Source organism: Ascaphus truei, chromosome 16, assembly GCF_040206685.1.
Source record: "Ascaphus truei isolate aAscTru1 chromosome 16, aAscTru1.hap1, whole genome shotgun sequence".
Taxonomy (NCBI): Eukaryota; Metazoa; Chordata; class Amphibia; order Anura; family Ascaphidae; genus Ascaphus; species Ascaphus truei.
Genome location: NC_134498.1, coordinates 13,119,264 through 13,134,987, shown reverse-complemented (window position 1 = coordinate 13,134,987; position 15,724 = coordinate 13,119,264). Strand labels below are relative to the sequence as shown.

At 50.3% G+C, this 15,724-nt stretch overlaps 1 protein-coding gene across 1 annotated transcript in view; it reads left to right on the top strand.

The window, feature by feature from the left end:
• Positions 1-8,557, top strand: part of SRPX2 (sushi repeat containing protein X-linked 2) — an 85,118-nt gene extending 76,561 nt beyond the window's left edge. Inside the window, exons 10-11 of the mRNA XM_075572795.1 lie at positions 7,423-7,544; positions 7,994-8,557. Coding sequence (XP_075428910.1) covers positions 7,423-7,544; positions 7,994-8,174 — 303 coding nt within the window. The 3' untranslated portion in view covers positions 8,175-8,557. The remainder of the gene's footprint in view (positions 1-7,422; positions 7,545-7,993) is intronic.
• The last annotated feature ends 7,167 nt before the right edge of the window (positions 8,558-15,724 follow it).

Below are 15,724 nucleotides of genomic sequence, written 5' to 3'. Positions count from 1 at the left end.
AATTACACAGCAAACCCTTTCTAATAATGGCAAATACATTAGATCAGAACATTTATCTTATTGAAATGTGTCCGCAGTATGCCCAAATATGGGCAGGCGTCTGGTTACTAGCAAACTTATTTGTAGAAATGTAGAGCTACGATTTGACAGCACAAGTATAATATTCCTAGTCCAGGGGTCAGCGGCTCTGTTTGGCCAGCGGCTCAGCTCAACCAGCGGCTCAGCCCGGCCAGCGGCTCAGCCCTGCCAACGGCTCTGTTCGGCCAGCGGCTCTGTTCGGCCAGCGGCTCTGTTCGGCCAGCGGCTCAGCTCGGTCAGCGGCTCAGCTCAGCCAGCGGCTCAGCTCGGCCAGCGGCTCAGCTCAGGCAGCGGCTCGGCTCGGCCAGCGGCTCGGCTTGGTCAGCGGCTCGGCTCGGTCAGCGGCTCGGTCAGCGGCTCGGCTCGGCCAGCGGCTCGGCTCGGCCAGCGGCTCGGCTCGGTCAGCGGCTCAGCTCAGCCAGCGGCTCAGCTCGGCCAGTGGCTCAGCTCGGCCAGCGGCTCAGCTCGGCCAGCGGCTCAGCTCGGCCAGCGGCTCAGCTCGGTCAGCGGCTCAGCTCGGTCAGCGGCTCAGCTCGGTCAGCGGCTCAGCTCGGCCAGTGGCTCAGCTCGGCCAGCGGCTCAGCTCAGTCAGCGGCTCAGCTCGGCCAGCGGCTCATCTCGGCCGGCTGGCACGTCTGATCTCTGCTATGTGTCTCTGCATGCACAGAGCTTCCCGGTGCCTCCTGTAATGGCCGGCCTTCTCATGTCATCGCTACGGAGGCAAAGTGTGGGCATCATGGGTTTTTTTTGTTTGTTTTTTACCCAAGGGTGGAGTGTATAGTATATGTATGTGTTTGTGGGTGTACAATATATGTATCATGTATCTGTTTGTGGGAGTGTACGGTATATGTATGTATCATGTATGTGTTTGTGGGAGTGTACGGTATATGTATGTATCATGTATGTGTTTGTGGGAGTGTACGGTATATGTATGTATCATGTATGTGTTTGTGGGAGTGTACGGTATATGTATGTATCATGTATGTGTTTGTGGGAGTGTACGGTATATATGTATCATGTATGTGTTTGTGGGAGTGTACGGTATATGTATGTGTTTGTGGGAGTGTACGGTATATGTATGTACCATGTATGTGTTTGTGGGAGTGTACGGTATATGTATGTATCATGGATGTGTTTGTGGGAGTGTACGGTATATGCATGTATCATGTATGTGTTTGTGGGAGTGTACGGTATATGTATGTATCATTTATGTGTTTGTGGGAGTGTACGGTATATGTATGTACCATGTATGTGTTTGTGGGAGTGTACGGTATATGTATGTATCATGTATGTGTTTGTGGGAGTGTACGGTATATGTATGTATCATGTATGTGTTTGTGGGAGTGTACGGTATATATGTATCATGTATGTGTTTGTGGGAGTGTACGGTATATGTATGTGTTTGTGGGAGTGTACGGTATATGTATGTACCATGTATGTGTTTGTGGGAGTGTACGGTATATGTATGTATCATGGATGTGTTTGTGGGAGTGTACGGTATATGCATGTATCATGTATGTGTTTGTGGGAGTGTACGGTATATGTATGTATCATTTATGTGTTTGTGGGAGTGTACGGTATATGTATCATGTACAGTATGTGTTTGTGGGAGTGTACGGTATATGTATGTGTTTGTGGGAGTGTACGTAATATATGTATGTATCCTGTATGTGTTTGTGGGAGTGTACGGTATATGTATGTATCATGTATGTGTTTGTGGGAGTGTACGCTATATGTATTTATCATGTATGTGTTTGTGGGAGTGTACGGTATATGTATGTACCATGTATGTGTTTGTGGGAGTGTACGGTATATGTATGTACCATGGATGTGTTTGTGGGAGTGTACGGTATATGTATGTACCATGTATGTGTTTGTGGGAGTGTACGGTATATGTATGTACCATGTATGTGTTTGTGGGAGTGTACGGTATATGTATGTACCATGTATGTGTTTGTGGGAGTGTACGGTATATGTATGTACCATGTATGTGTTTGTGGGAGTGTACGGTATATGTATGTACCATGGATGTGTTTGTGGGAGTGTACGGTATATGTATGTACCATGTATGTGTTTGTGGGAGTGTACGGTATATGTATGTACCATGGATGTGTTTGTGGGAGTGTACGGTATATGTATGCACCATGTATGTGTTTGTGGGAGTGTACGGTATATGTATGTACCATGTATGTGTTTGTGGGAGTGTACGGTATATGTATGTACCATGTATGTGTTTGTGGGAGTGTACGGTATATGTATGTACCATGTATGTGTTTGTGGGAGTGTACGGTATATGTATGTACCATGTATGTGTTTGTGGGAGTGTACGGTATATGTATGTACCATGTATGTGTTTGTGGGAGTGTACGGTATATGTATGTACCATGTATGTGTTTGTGGGAGTGTACGGTATATGTATGTACCATGTATGTGTTTGTGGGAGTGTACGGTATATGTATGTACCATGTATGTGTTTGTGGGAGTGTACGGTATATGTATGTACCATGTATGTGTTTGTGGGAGTGTACGGTATATGTATGTACCATGTATGTGTTTGTGGGAGTGTACGGTATATGTATGTACCATGTATGTGTTTGTGGGAGTGTACGGTATATGTATGTACCATGTATGTGTTTGTGGGAGTGTACGGTATATGTATGTACCATGTATGTGTTTGTGGGAGTGTACGGTATATGTATGTACCATGTATGTGTTTGTGGGAGTGTAATCATATTCATACACGTGTTGCGGCTGTCAAAATATTTAGGTCAAAATTTGGACTAAACGTTTGTTTAAAAAAAAAGGCTCAAAAGTGCTTGGGAGATTTTCAGCATTTATTGATTTGAATGCCGGAATCTTCCACATGCCGTATACGTCCTGGAGACATTATGTTTCTTTTTGGTTGTGATACTTTTTAATGGAACAAGAGGAAACTTTTTTTTCACCTATGAAGAACTCGTGTAGGGATCACAACCTGGGATAAATGTTGATTTTAAAGCAACAGGTTAAAGAAGAAAGTGTGTGTGCTGAGCACGCGCATTTTAAGTGAAAGTTCTTTGTCTTTTGTCACAGAAATTGTATTTGTGGTGGTGATGTTTTCAATTAAAAATCAAAACGCAATTTCAGTAACAAAATGCAAAGAAGTGTGACTTAGAACGCGCGTGCTCAGCACCCCCCCCCCCCCCCGTTTTAGCTATTGGCACTTCTATATTTATTCTAACTGTGAATTCCTAGTGCGTGTTTGGGTCTCTGTGTGTGTGTGTGTGTGAGTGTGTGTGTTTCTCTCTGTGTATGTGTGTCTCTGTGTTGTTGTTGTGTTTTGTCTCCCAAGTGAGGCAGGGTTAATGCTGGTCCTGCGCATGTGCACCGAGCCGAAGGCCGGGGTTTGGGTTACTCTGCGCATGTGCACCGTGCCGAAGGCCGGGGTTTGGGTTACTCTGCGCATGTGCACCGAGCCGAAGGCCAGGGTTTGGGTTACTCTGCGCATGTGCACCAAGTCGAAGGCCAGGGTTTGGGTTACTCTGCGCATGTGCATCGAGCCGAAGGCCGGGGTTTGGGTTACTCTGCGCATGTGCACCGAGCCGAAGGCCAGGGTTTGGGCTACTCTGCGCATGTGCACCGAGCCGAAGGCCAGGGTTTGGGCTACTCTGCGCATGTGCACCGAGCCGAAGGCCAGGGTTTGGGCTACTCTGCGCATGTGCACCAAGCCGAAGGCCGGGGTTTGGGTTACTCTGCGCATGTGCACCAAGTCGAAGGCCAGGGTTTGGGTTACTCTGCGCATGTGCATCGAGCCGAAGGCCGGGGTTTGGGTTACTCTGCACATGTGCACCGAGCCGAAGGCCAGGGTTTGGGCTACTCTGCGCATGTGCACCGAGCCGAAGGCCGGGGTTTGGGTTAGTCTGCGCATGTGCACCGAGCCGAAGGCCGGGGTTTGGGTTACTCTGCGCATGTGCACCGAGCCGAAGGCCGGGGTTTGGGTTACTCTGCGCATGTGCACCGAGCCGAAGGCCGGGGTTTGGGTTACTCTGCGCATGTGCACCGAGCCGAAGGCCAGGGTTTGGGTTACTCTGCACATGTGCACCGAGCCGAAGGCCAGGGTTTGGGCTACTCTGCGCATGTGCACCGAGCCGAAGGCCGGGGTTTGGGTTAGTCTGCGCATGTGCACCGAGCCGAAGGCCGGGGTTTGGGTTACTCTGCGCATGTGCACCGAGCCGAAGGCCAGGGTTTGGGTTACTCTGCGCATGTGCACCGAGCCGAAGGCCAGGGTTTGGGTTACTCTGCGCATGTGCACCGAGCCGAAGGCCGGGGTTTGGGTTACTCTGCGCATGTGCACCGAGCCGAAGGCCAGGGTTTGGGTTACTCTGCGCATGTGCACCGAGCCGAAGGCCAGGGTTTGGGTTACTCTGCGCATGTGCACCGAGCCGAAGGCCAGGGTTTGGGTTACTCTGCGCATGTGCACCGAGCCGAAGGCCGGGGTTTGGGTTACTCTGCGCATGTGCACCGAGCCGAAGGCCAGGGTTTGGGTTACTCTGCGCATGTGCACCGAGCCGAAGGCCAGGGTTTGGGTTACTCTGCGCATATGCACCGAGCCGAAGGCCGGGGTTTGGGTTAGTCTGCGTATGTGCACTGAGCCGAAGGCCAGGGTTTGAGTTACTCTGCGCATGTGCACCGAGCCGAAGGCCAGGGTTTGGGTTACTCTGCGCATGTGCACCGAGCCGAAGGCCAGGGTTTGGGTTACTCTGCGCATGTGCACCGAGCCGAAGGCCAGGGTTTGGGTTACTCTGCGCATGTGCACCGAGCCGAAGGCCAGGGTTTGGGCTACTCTGCGCATGTGCACCGAGCCGAAGGCCAGGGTTTTGGCTACTCTGCGCATGTGCACCGAGTCGAAGGCCGGGGTTTGGGTTACTCTGTGCATGTGCACCGAGCCGAAGGCCGGGGTTTGGGTTAGTCTGCGCATGTGCACCGAGCCGAAGGCCAGGGTTTGGGTTACTCTGCGCATGTGCACCGAGCCGAAGGCCAGGGTTTGGGTTACTCTGCGCATGTGCACCGAGCCGAAGGCCAGGGTTAGGGCTACTCTGCGCATGTGCACCGAGCCGAAGGCCAGGGTTTGGGCTACTCTGCGCATGTGCACCGAGCCGAAGGCCGGGGTTTGGGTTACTCTGCGCATGTGCACCGAGCCGAAGGCCGGGGTTTGGGTTACTCTGCGCATGTGCACCGAGCCGAAGGCCAGGGTTTGGGCTACTCTGCGCATGTGCACCGAGCCGAAGGCCAGGGTTTGGGCTACTCTGCGCATGTGCCGGATGTGAGCGCTGTTGCTGTCTGCCATATATGCGCATGCGCAGGGTGAATCTCCCGTGTCTGCGCATTCACTGATGGAGTTACACCTGTGCACATGTGCTGACTACGACGGGGATCTCTGCACATGCGCAGGATGCGAAGGGAGGTTTTGGCCATGCACTTGCTCACGGAGATGCTGAGGGAGTCTGCGCATGCACTTTATCGCGGAGATTCTGGGGGGTCTCTGCGCATACGCTTGCTTGCAGAGATGTTGAGGGAATCTCTGCGCATGTGCTTAATCGCGGAGATGCTGAGGGAATCTCTGCGCATGTGCTTGATCGCGGAGATGCTGAGAGAATCTCTGCGCATGTGCTTGATCGCGGAGATGCTGAGGGAGTCTGCGCATGCACTTTATCGCGGAGATTCTGGGGGGTCTCTGCGCATACGCTTGCTTGCAGAGATGTTGAGGGAATCTCTGCGCATGTGCTTGATCGCGGAGATGCTGAGGGTGTCTGCGCAAGCGCTTGCTCGCGGGGATGGTGAGGGAGACTACGCATGCGCTTGATCGCGGCGATTGCTGCATCTGCCTATGTGCGAGCCGACAGGCACATCTACGCATGCGCACGGCAACGGCCTCTTTTGCCCACAATTACCCTCATTTGCCCACACTTGCATCACGTCCGTTACTGTGCTTCCGTCTCCACAAACAGAGATTTGTGCCAGCAAAGACGTTTCACTTCAAAAACAGATTTATAGACTATCTTTTTAGACTTTTATGCTTTTTTTTGTTTAACCCAATGTGGCCCAAAGTGAGCCAGTAGCAGCAACATATTAAATCCGGGTAAATACGTGTGTGTGTGTGTGTGTGTGTGTGTGTGTGTGTGTGTGTGTGTGTGTGTGTGTCTGTCTGTGTATATATTTATTATATATATACACACACATATACACTTTTCACCTATCACGAATGTTAACATGTGGAGTACAAAGGAACTCACCATTGATCTGAATATTCGTCCTGATGCCTCTCGGCAATAGCACAGTCAAAATATGCTTAACCTTCTTCAGTGGAAGCAGGAGGAACCTGACCCGCGCCTCTTGCATATGAGTCTCTGCGGACTGTGGAAAACGCCTAAAATGCAAAACTTAACTCCATAGATGTAAAAGTATAATAACCTCCCCAGAGGAAATGAAACCCCTGCCCAGTCTCAGCTCACAATGTTTACAAACTAACTTAGATTGAATCGCTATTCTCTTATATTCAATAGACATTTGGATAATGGTGCTGATCAACTATAGTATGTTTTGGATCTATCCAGCTCTGAAAGGCAAAATTCACGGAGAGTTGAAAGTGAAGTAAACAGTTTCCCTTGTCAGCATTCAGAAAAACACGGCAATTCTTTCTTATTTTCATATAGCTTGTGCAGTGCAGGTCGTGTGAAGCAGAGCAAATCTTTATCCCTCTAGTTTTGCATACATTACAATATTGTGGGGTGAAGTGGCCTTGTCAAGGTCATGCAGACCTCATCATTAACAGTGCTGTGACATCACCTACACCAGTGTTTTTCAACCAGGGTTTCTAGGAACCCTTTGGTTCCCCCGGCATCCCTAAAAGGGTTCCCTGCAACTTACTAGTCAAATACAGAAGAATTGACAATGCATCTGATCTCAGTCGCGCTATTAGAGAGGGTTGGCGGTTCCTTACAATGCATCTGATCTGACACGCTCTTATAGAGGGTTGGGGGTTCCTTACAATGCATCTGATCTGAGATGCTCTTATAGAGGGTTGGGGGTTCCTTACAATGCATCTGATCTGACACGCTCTTATAGAGGGTTGGCGGTTCCTTACAATGCATCTGATCTGAGACGCTCTTATAGAGGGTTGGGGGTTCCTTACAATGCATCTGATCTGACACGCTCTTATAGAGGGTTGGGGGTTCCTTACAATGCATCTGATCAGAGTCCCTGTTAGAGATGGTTGGGGGTTCCTCAGAATTTCACTTGGGGCTCCTTTAACCAAAAAAGGTTGGACACCACTGACCTACACTATTCACACCACTTCCTTCTCAGAGGGCCAGCTGTGGGCTAGATCAGCGGCATGTGATTATGGTTGAGTTGATTGGAGAGGCACCAAGAGAGGTGGGACGTGTGCGTGGGCAGCAGCTCTCGGTGGAAACCATTGAAGAATTAAGGTAATCCCGGTGACACATTAGGAGCGTCCAATAAATTTCTCAAGGACACTGGATTATAGGCAAATACACAGAATAAGACGACTACTAGCAATTTTCTTTTCCCTTGTGCAGTATCAAATGGGTAATATGTTCATTGTTTTTGTATTTAGTACACAATTCTGTACATAGAGTTTTACAAGCACAATCTCGGCTCTCAAAAACTTCCATTCGAATTGTTAGTTCATAAAGCAAATATAAATTAAATAACCCATGAATTATCCACATATAAAGCTGTTAATTAGATGCTTTAAAAGGTGAAAGTCACAATAATTTCCTAATAAATAAACTGTGAATAAAAAACTGTAAAAAACACAAGTGAAATAGATGCACGAGTAATGTATTATTGTCTTCGGTGATGTTGGCCTAATTTGCATCCCTGACACTGTCATCTCTCCCTCTTAATTCGGCAGACAAGCATTGCATATTTCCAGGTTCTACTTTAACATGGTTCTGATTGACAAGCACGGTGTTGATCGGGAGCGTTTCATGGAGCCCACCACATCCGATGAGATCTTTACATTCATCGATATTTATTTGCTCAGCCATCAGGAGATCACCAGGCAGGCTGGCAGCAAAGACACGTGTGAATGAGGCAGAGGGTGGCCATTCTATAGCGCCAGTGCTGGAGGCCTATCACCGTTTAACCCTTTTCGTTGACAACAAAGAAGAAACACAGGAATTCTTGAACGGCTCTCCTTACAGGAAGACTGCGTGGAAACCAGCCAACAGCAGTGAACTCGGAAAACACCTACTTTCAAAAAAGCGTGTATTTATTAGGCAAAACCTATTTCATTTATATATGGACAGAGATTAAGAACCACAGTGATTATCTGTGGACGCCAATGTGGTATTGACAGTGTTGCTTTCACAGTGAACAATGTGCCGGAACCCATGCAAAGAAAAATGAATTTATATCTAAACTACAATAAATAATTCCGTTTACAAAAAATGAAATGTCTATAAAAATTGTAATAAAATCTACTTTGAATCAGTATTCCAGCCCAATTTCTAATCATTCTGTAACAATTAAAATTAAAAATGCACAAAGTAATCTTGATAAAGGGAGAAAGATTCATAATCTATCCCAACATTTTTGAACCCATCACCAAGGCAAAAGCAATGGGTTACATTTCAGGGGGATTGAAATAGTGACAAGCGACCCCACAAGGGGAGATCGAGATCTAAAACTCTTGCAAAGAGAGCAATTCTGGATGTTTACTTTGGGGAGCAAATCACCAGGGGGCTCAATGAGCTACCCATAAATATTATGGGATTAGTAACCCAACTGAAAAAAAAAACAGGACAAGAAGTCTAGATACTTACGTTATAAAAATGTGAGGGTCCTGGGCCCAGTGCCAATGAGATATGAGTGGAGTAATGAATGAGTATGAGCCTGTCGGGGCTTCAGCATTGACGTACTTGCCAGAGTTTCACTACTTATTAAGGATTTCATGCAATGTATCGTACTATCAGCTGACAAACAATTTCCATGGCAAGTGTGTTGGCATCTGAACCGACTCAAAGTAGCACCTAGAAAGGAAATAGATTGATAGCAGCGCAGCTTTGTGAATGTCGGTAGCTGCCGGGCCTTAAGCATGTTCTTTAGTAAACTTCCCACCCGGCAGCTTTAAAAGAAAATGGCGTAGACGTTATTTATCACTTTGCCCCCATATTTAACAGAATGAGTCTCCCTTGAGAATGACACAGTAGCAGTATTTTTCTCAACAGCACTTCATAGCTCGATACATTTCGGTTTCCCCCATGGTTAGTCAAGTTACCAAAACTATGTGCTACTTCTGCCAATAGACTAGTGTCGGAAACCCCTGTCTGACTTCTTCATCATGTCATTCAGGTAAGCTAAGCTCAACGTTTCCGTGACTAACACTTGGCACACAGCTAGAGACATGTTCTGGCTAAACATTTTATTTATTTTATTTATTGACTAGCTGATATACCCGGCGTTGCCCGGGATTTAATTTTCCCACTCCCAGTCTCTCTCCGCTCCCCCCCCCCCTTCACAGCTGCGTTCCCTCCCCCCCCCCCCCGCGTTCACATGTCCTACCCCCCCCCCCCTTTCACAGCTCACCCCCCCCCCTTTACAGCTCCATTCCCCCCCCCTTAAAAGTCAGATTCTCATCAACATTCGGCCTCAGTGTCAACTTTAGCCTAAGAGTGAATGCACTTTTGTTACACAACATATATTGGTCATTTTGTTCTACTGGCTCCTTTGAAAGTTTTTTTTGACTGTACAAATAGGAAATCATGTTCTACATAAACTGTTTACTCTCAATGAAGTGTGAAGGAGGAATGAGGGCTGGCACAGTGTGGCGCTTAGCGACATCAGACTGCTAGTCACACATTAATGAGTCATAGGGGCCTAGACACGTACTCCAGGGTGTAACAATGAAGAGAAAAGAGCAAGTCCCAAAAGACAGGACTCGCTGAAACTCCAAATGGGGCACTCAGAGTGGGTACAAAATATGTATTTATTAAACAAGCAATTGAAAAAAGGACAAACCAGACATACTATAATAAAAACACTAACAAAGTGGACCGTCTCCTCTTCAACTGAATTCACAGTTACATACTAACGTCAATATAGTAATACTATACAGGCTCCTATGTATATCATAAATTAAAAAGGTGCCTATATAGACAATATAATACTATCAGTACTAAATACTCACAGTAATCCCAATGATTTGGGAGGGGGAAAACAACGTGCCTCTCCCAAAGAAGCGATGTCTGTGCAGCCAGCTGTAGAAACTCTATACCTCATTAGAAATGTAAGTAAAAATATGTATAAGGCACAAGCAGCAACATCTATATATATAAAACTGAAAATCTTGGTTGTGAGTGTCTGTAAACCATTTGATTGGTCCGTCCGTCGGTCTGCCCACCTCCCACGACTCTCATTGGCCGGTGTGTCTCACCCCCCCCCCATGTGTCCCGCCCCCCCCACGGCTCTCATTGGCCGGTGCGCTCTAACCCAGGGCTCCCCAACCCCCAGGCACACTGCTACTGCTGCTGCTGCCTGAGGTGTCGGCTGTTGTTGCTGGGAGGGAGACGTAACTGAGACTGTGAGTTTCTCCCCCCAGCTCCGTTTTTGCCCCCCTCCCCAGCCCCGTTTTTAAACCCCTCCCCCAGCCCCATTTTTGCCCCCCCACTCTATTTTTGCCCCCCCAAGCTCAGTTTTTGCCCCCCCAGCTCCATTTTTGCCCCCCATCAGCTCCGTTTTTGCCCCCCCAGCTCCGTTTTTGCCCCCCAGCTCCATTTTTGCCCCCTTCCAGCTCTGTTTTTGCCCTCCCTCAGCTCCTTTATTGCCCCAGACACACACAGTGACACACACACAGTGACACACACACAGTGACACACACAGTAACAGACACACACAGTGATAGACACACTGACACCCACAGTGACACTCTCTTATCCCCCGCCCCTGCCTTCCCCCCGCCCCTTCCTTCGCATCCCCCTGCCCTGCCTTCGCCTCCCCCCACCCCTGCCTTCGCCTTCCCCCACCTTTGCCTTCCCCTCCCCCCGCCTTGCCTTCATCTTCCCCTCCCCCCCACCTTCATCTTCCCCTCCCCCACCCCTGCCTTTTCCTTCCCCTCCCCCCCACCCCCACCTTCCACTCCCCCCCACCCCCACCTTCCCCTCCCCCTACCCCTGCCTTCACCTTCCCCACCCCCCCGCCCCCCGCCTTCGTCTTCCCCTCCCCCTACCTTTGCCTTCCCCTCCCCCGCCAAGCCTCCTCCTCCCCCCACCCCTGCCTTCGCCTTTCCCTCCCCCTTGCCTTTGCCTTTCCCACCCCCAAGCCCCCTGTCTTCAACTTCCCCTCCCCCCCACCCCCTGCCTTCAACTTCCCCTCCCCCCCACCCCCTGCCTTCAACTTCCCCTCCCCCCCACCCCCTGCCTTCAACTTCCTCTCCCCCCCACCCCCTGCCTTCAACTTCCCCTCTCCCCCACCCCCTGCCTTCAACTTCCCCTCCCCCCATGTTCTGCCTTCAACTTCCTCTCCCCCCGCCCCCTGCCTTCGCCTTCTCCTCTCCCCCACCCCCTGCCTTCAACTTCCCCTCCCCCCGCCCCCTGCCTTCAACTTCCCCTCCCCCCGCCCCCTGCCTTCAACTTCCCCTCTCCCGGCCTTTGCCTTCCCCTCTCCCCCACCCCCTGCCTTCTCCCCCCGCTTCTGCCCTCCCCCCCGCCCCTGCCTTTGCCTTCCCCCACCCCTGCCTTCCCCTCCCCCCGCCCCTGCCTTCGCCTTCCCCTCCCCACGCCCCTGCCTTCGCCTTCCCCTCCCCCGCCTTCGCCTCTTCCTCCCCCCGCATCCCCCCCCTGCCTTCACCTCTTCCTCCCCCCGCCTCCCCCCCTGCCTTCTCCCATCCTCCTGCACCTCACCCACCTGACGCTCGCCCGCCCTCCACCTCTGCCTTTCACCCACCCACCCGCCTGCCCTTCCGCCTCTGCCTTTCACACCCGCTCACACCCTAGCGGGACACACACCTCACATTTTTACATCACTTATGTTACCAAAATATACATTGTACTGTGGTGTGTTTACAATAAACCATTTTTAAACAACAACATCGTATTACATTTTCTTCCATGTTTCTTTTCAACATTATTATACAACCTTTACAACAAATAGTCACCTATCGTTCCCCTATTTATACATAATACTACCTATTATGGATTTACATCCCGGGCAACGCCGGGTATATCAGCTAGTGATGTATAAAAATAAACCCTGGTGGAACAACAGCACTGATAGTGTTAAAAGCACACAATGATGTCAATGTCTAGCCTACACACTCAAGGGATATCACATTTCCAGTATGGTAAATGAATGAATACTTGTACTCAAGGTTGTCTGGATCATTGTCTCTGTCTCTGTCTCTGTACTGTCTCATCCCTTGCAGGTTGTCATATTTTAAAGCAGCCCTCCCCAAAATCAAGTACTTAAAAAATTAAAAAAAAAAAATTATATATATATAAATATATGAACCAGAGCATCCCCTGGAGGAGAACCACCGCACTCAAAGCTCAAGGGACACCCTGATTTCTGAGATATGTAGCAAGACTTACTGTCCCCAGCGCCGTGGCTGAAAAAGCAAATGGCCGCTGTGCTGGGGGCAGTGTTGGCTTCAATCAGGCAGTGGTTGGGGGGGATATGCTTCTGGATAGGACCCCAGCAGCGTTAATCCATCCAGACTGCGATTGTCACGGTCGCGGGACCGCGAGCTGCCTCGCAAGCAAACGGTAAGTCTTGCTACATCTGAATTTCATTTTTGTTTTCACATACTTTTAAGGAATACCCGGCCAGAGGTTGGATCCAACATCCGCGATCGTCTACTGGGCCCCAGCTCTCCCCCCCCTGCAGTGGCGCGAGACGGCACCGCCTCTCTTCCCCCCCCCCCCCTCAGAGGCGCATCTCAACCTCCCTTCCCCCTTGCAGCGATCCCGACCTTCGGTGTCAGCCCTGCTCCTGTGCCGAAAGTTGACCAGATCGGCAGCACTCTCCCCCAAGGTGTGTGTTTAAATGATGGATATTTGGGTGAGAGCATATTGCAAATGCTTTTGTTCTGTTAGACATATGGGAGGGGTTATTGTGTTAGAAATATGGTGGGGGTGAGGGAGAGAGAGGTGGGGTTGAGGGAGAGAGGTGGGGGCGAGAGAGAGGTGGGGACGAGGGAGAGAGGTGGGGGTGAGAGATAAAGAGGGAGAGAGGTGGGGGGGATGGAGCGAGAGGTGGGGTGAAGGGGAGAGAGAGGGATACAAGGGGGAGAGAGGGGGAAAGAAGTGGGGGCGAGAGATAGAGAGGGAGAGAGGTGGGAGCTAGGGAGAGAGAGGTGGCTGTGAGGGAGAGAGGTGGGGGCGATGGAGAGAGGGAAGGAGAGAGGTGGGGGCAATGGAGAGAGGTGGGGCAAGAGGGAGTTAGGTGGGGGCGAGAGAGAGGGGGAGAAATGGGGCCGAGAGAGAGTGAGATAGGGGCCTCGCAAGGTTGCTGATTTTGACGGGAGGGGGAGAAAGTGGAAAACTCTAGTCCTGGGCCCCGGGAAAGCGGTCTGCGGCCTTGGGGGTTACTATAGGATTGGATTGTGCCGGCCCCAACCTGTCTCTCCATGGGGATCATGACATCATGGAAAGTATATTAGAGAAGGGGAAGGTTCGAGAAGGTTAGGTTCCTGGAGGACTAGAGGAGGGGAGCCTCATGGTGAGGAGATAAAGATGTTCCTAAAGTAATAATCCAGATCAGGCCCCTTTTATTTTATTGTGTTTATTCTGTTTAAGATAGGGACAGTGCCCCATAGTTAGGATCCCAGAAGAAAGCATATGATGCTCTACAGATCTTAAAAGATAGGAAAACTGCATGCCACAGCAGGGCTTAGGAAAGAGGGCTCCCAGGCAGGGGCGTAGCTATAGCCCGGGCAAAGCCTGGGGGCCTGCGCTCTTCAAGGGCTCGCTCCCCACCCCCCCCCCCCTCGGCAGCCTATCTGTCTCTTCAGATAGAGATAGATGGAGAAAGATGGTATACGACGGCGGCGGACCCTCGGTGTTAAACAGAAGATAAGCCGGCAGAGGAATTAGCAGTTGGTGAGGGGGAGCTGATGATGGTGATGGGGAGGAGGAGGGGGAGAGTTGATGAGGAGGGGGAGAGATTAGGAGGGGTGTGACAGGGTGAAGTCAACCCCTATCAGTTATGCCTGGGAAACATACTGTGTGTCTGAGTGCTGCATCCAGCACTCAGAAGGTTAACTCAGGAGGGAGCTAGGTAATTAGGAGGTAAGCTGACACCTGATAGCCAGCAAGGTAGAAAAGGATCTTGTTACTGGCAGTAGCTGCCTGCCTTAGACCAGAGAACGCTGCTATGTGAGCTGTTAGCCAGAGGGATTTCACCAAAGTCACTACTTCAACCAAAGTAAGGATTGTTCTTTTGTTTTCCTGACTGCTTAAAGTACACTTATGGTTTGGTTATGGTCTAGCCAGCCAGCCTGCTAGATAGGCCTGGTGTGTTAGTCAGATCTCCCAATGTGGAGCAGGTTTTGTTTTGGTTTGAAGGGACAGTGTGCCCACATGTTATATTATGTTATGGAGAAATAAAGCCACTGAACGTTTTCATTATCCTGAAACTACACGTGTGGACTGTTCCCTGACCTCGGCTACAGGCCGTCCTGCCACAGGTGGTGTCAGAAGTGGGATGTCGGACGGCCCCTGAATCTGAAGGGCCACACAGAAAGAAAAATGGAGAATTTTTTGTCTCAGTTCCTTGAGCAAACAGCTCCAGCTAGCAGAGAAACAAGCTGAGCAACAGGCCCAGCAAGCTGAGCGACAAGCCCAGCAAGATGAGCAACAGGCCCGGTGAGAGGAAAAGCTACTCCAACTGCTGGCCGAAGGCCCAGCCCCAGGCAGACCAGCGATTCCAAATAACCCACTGGTGATGCTGCATAAAATTAAGCCAACCGAAGACCCAGAGGCATTTCTCTTCACTTTTCAAAGGGTAGCCACGGCCCACGGCTGGACAGTTGATCGCTGCGTAACGACTCTGGCTCCACTCCTCATAGGAGAAGCTCAGGCAGCCTACCAGGCTCTTCCAGCAGATGAGGCCATGGACTATCAGCAACTAAAGGCTGCTATTCTGGATCGCCTAGGCCTCACTCCAGAGACTTACCGACAGCGGTTCCGGACAGTCAAATATGCAAACAGAGACCTACCACGGGTCGTAGCCCACCTCTTAGTAGACTTATGTACCAGGTGGATACAACCGGAGAAGCATACCAAGGCAGAGATCCTTGAACAGTTTGTGCTCGAGCAGTTCATACAGATACTGCATTTTCCCTGGATTCAGCGGTCCGCTTGGTGGAAAACTTCCTTGGCGACGACACCCAACAGGATAGCTGGGAACGGTCCGTGCAAACACCAGTTGCTTCCGGTGATGCCAGAGGCAGGAGAGCAGACAATCGAGGGGTCTACAACCCGTCAGCTCGGGAGATCCAGTCAACCCGATCGGAAGACCCTTTCCCATCTCGGAAGGTTCCTGGTACAAACTCCAGCAGAGACGCCCGTCCCGGGTCTGAGGCCATTGGATCACTCAAGGGAGGCCACCACCCACAGTATTCCCCGAGAACCTGGACTCCCGTCAC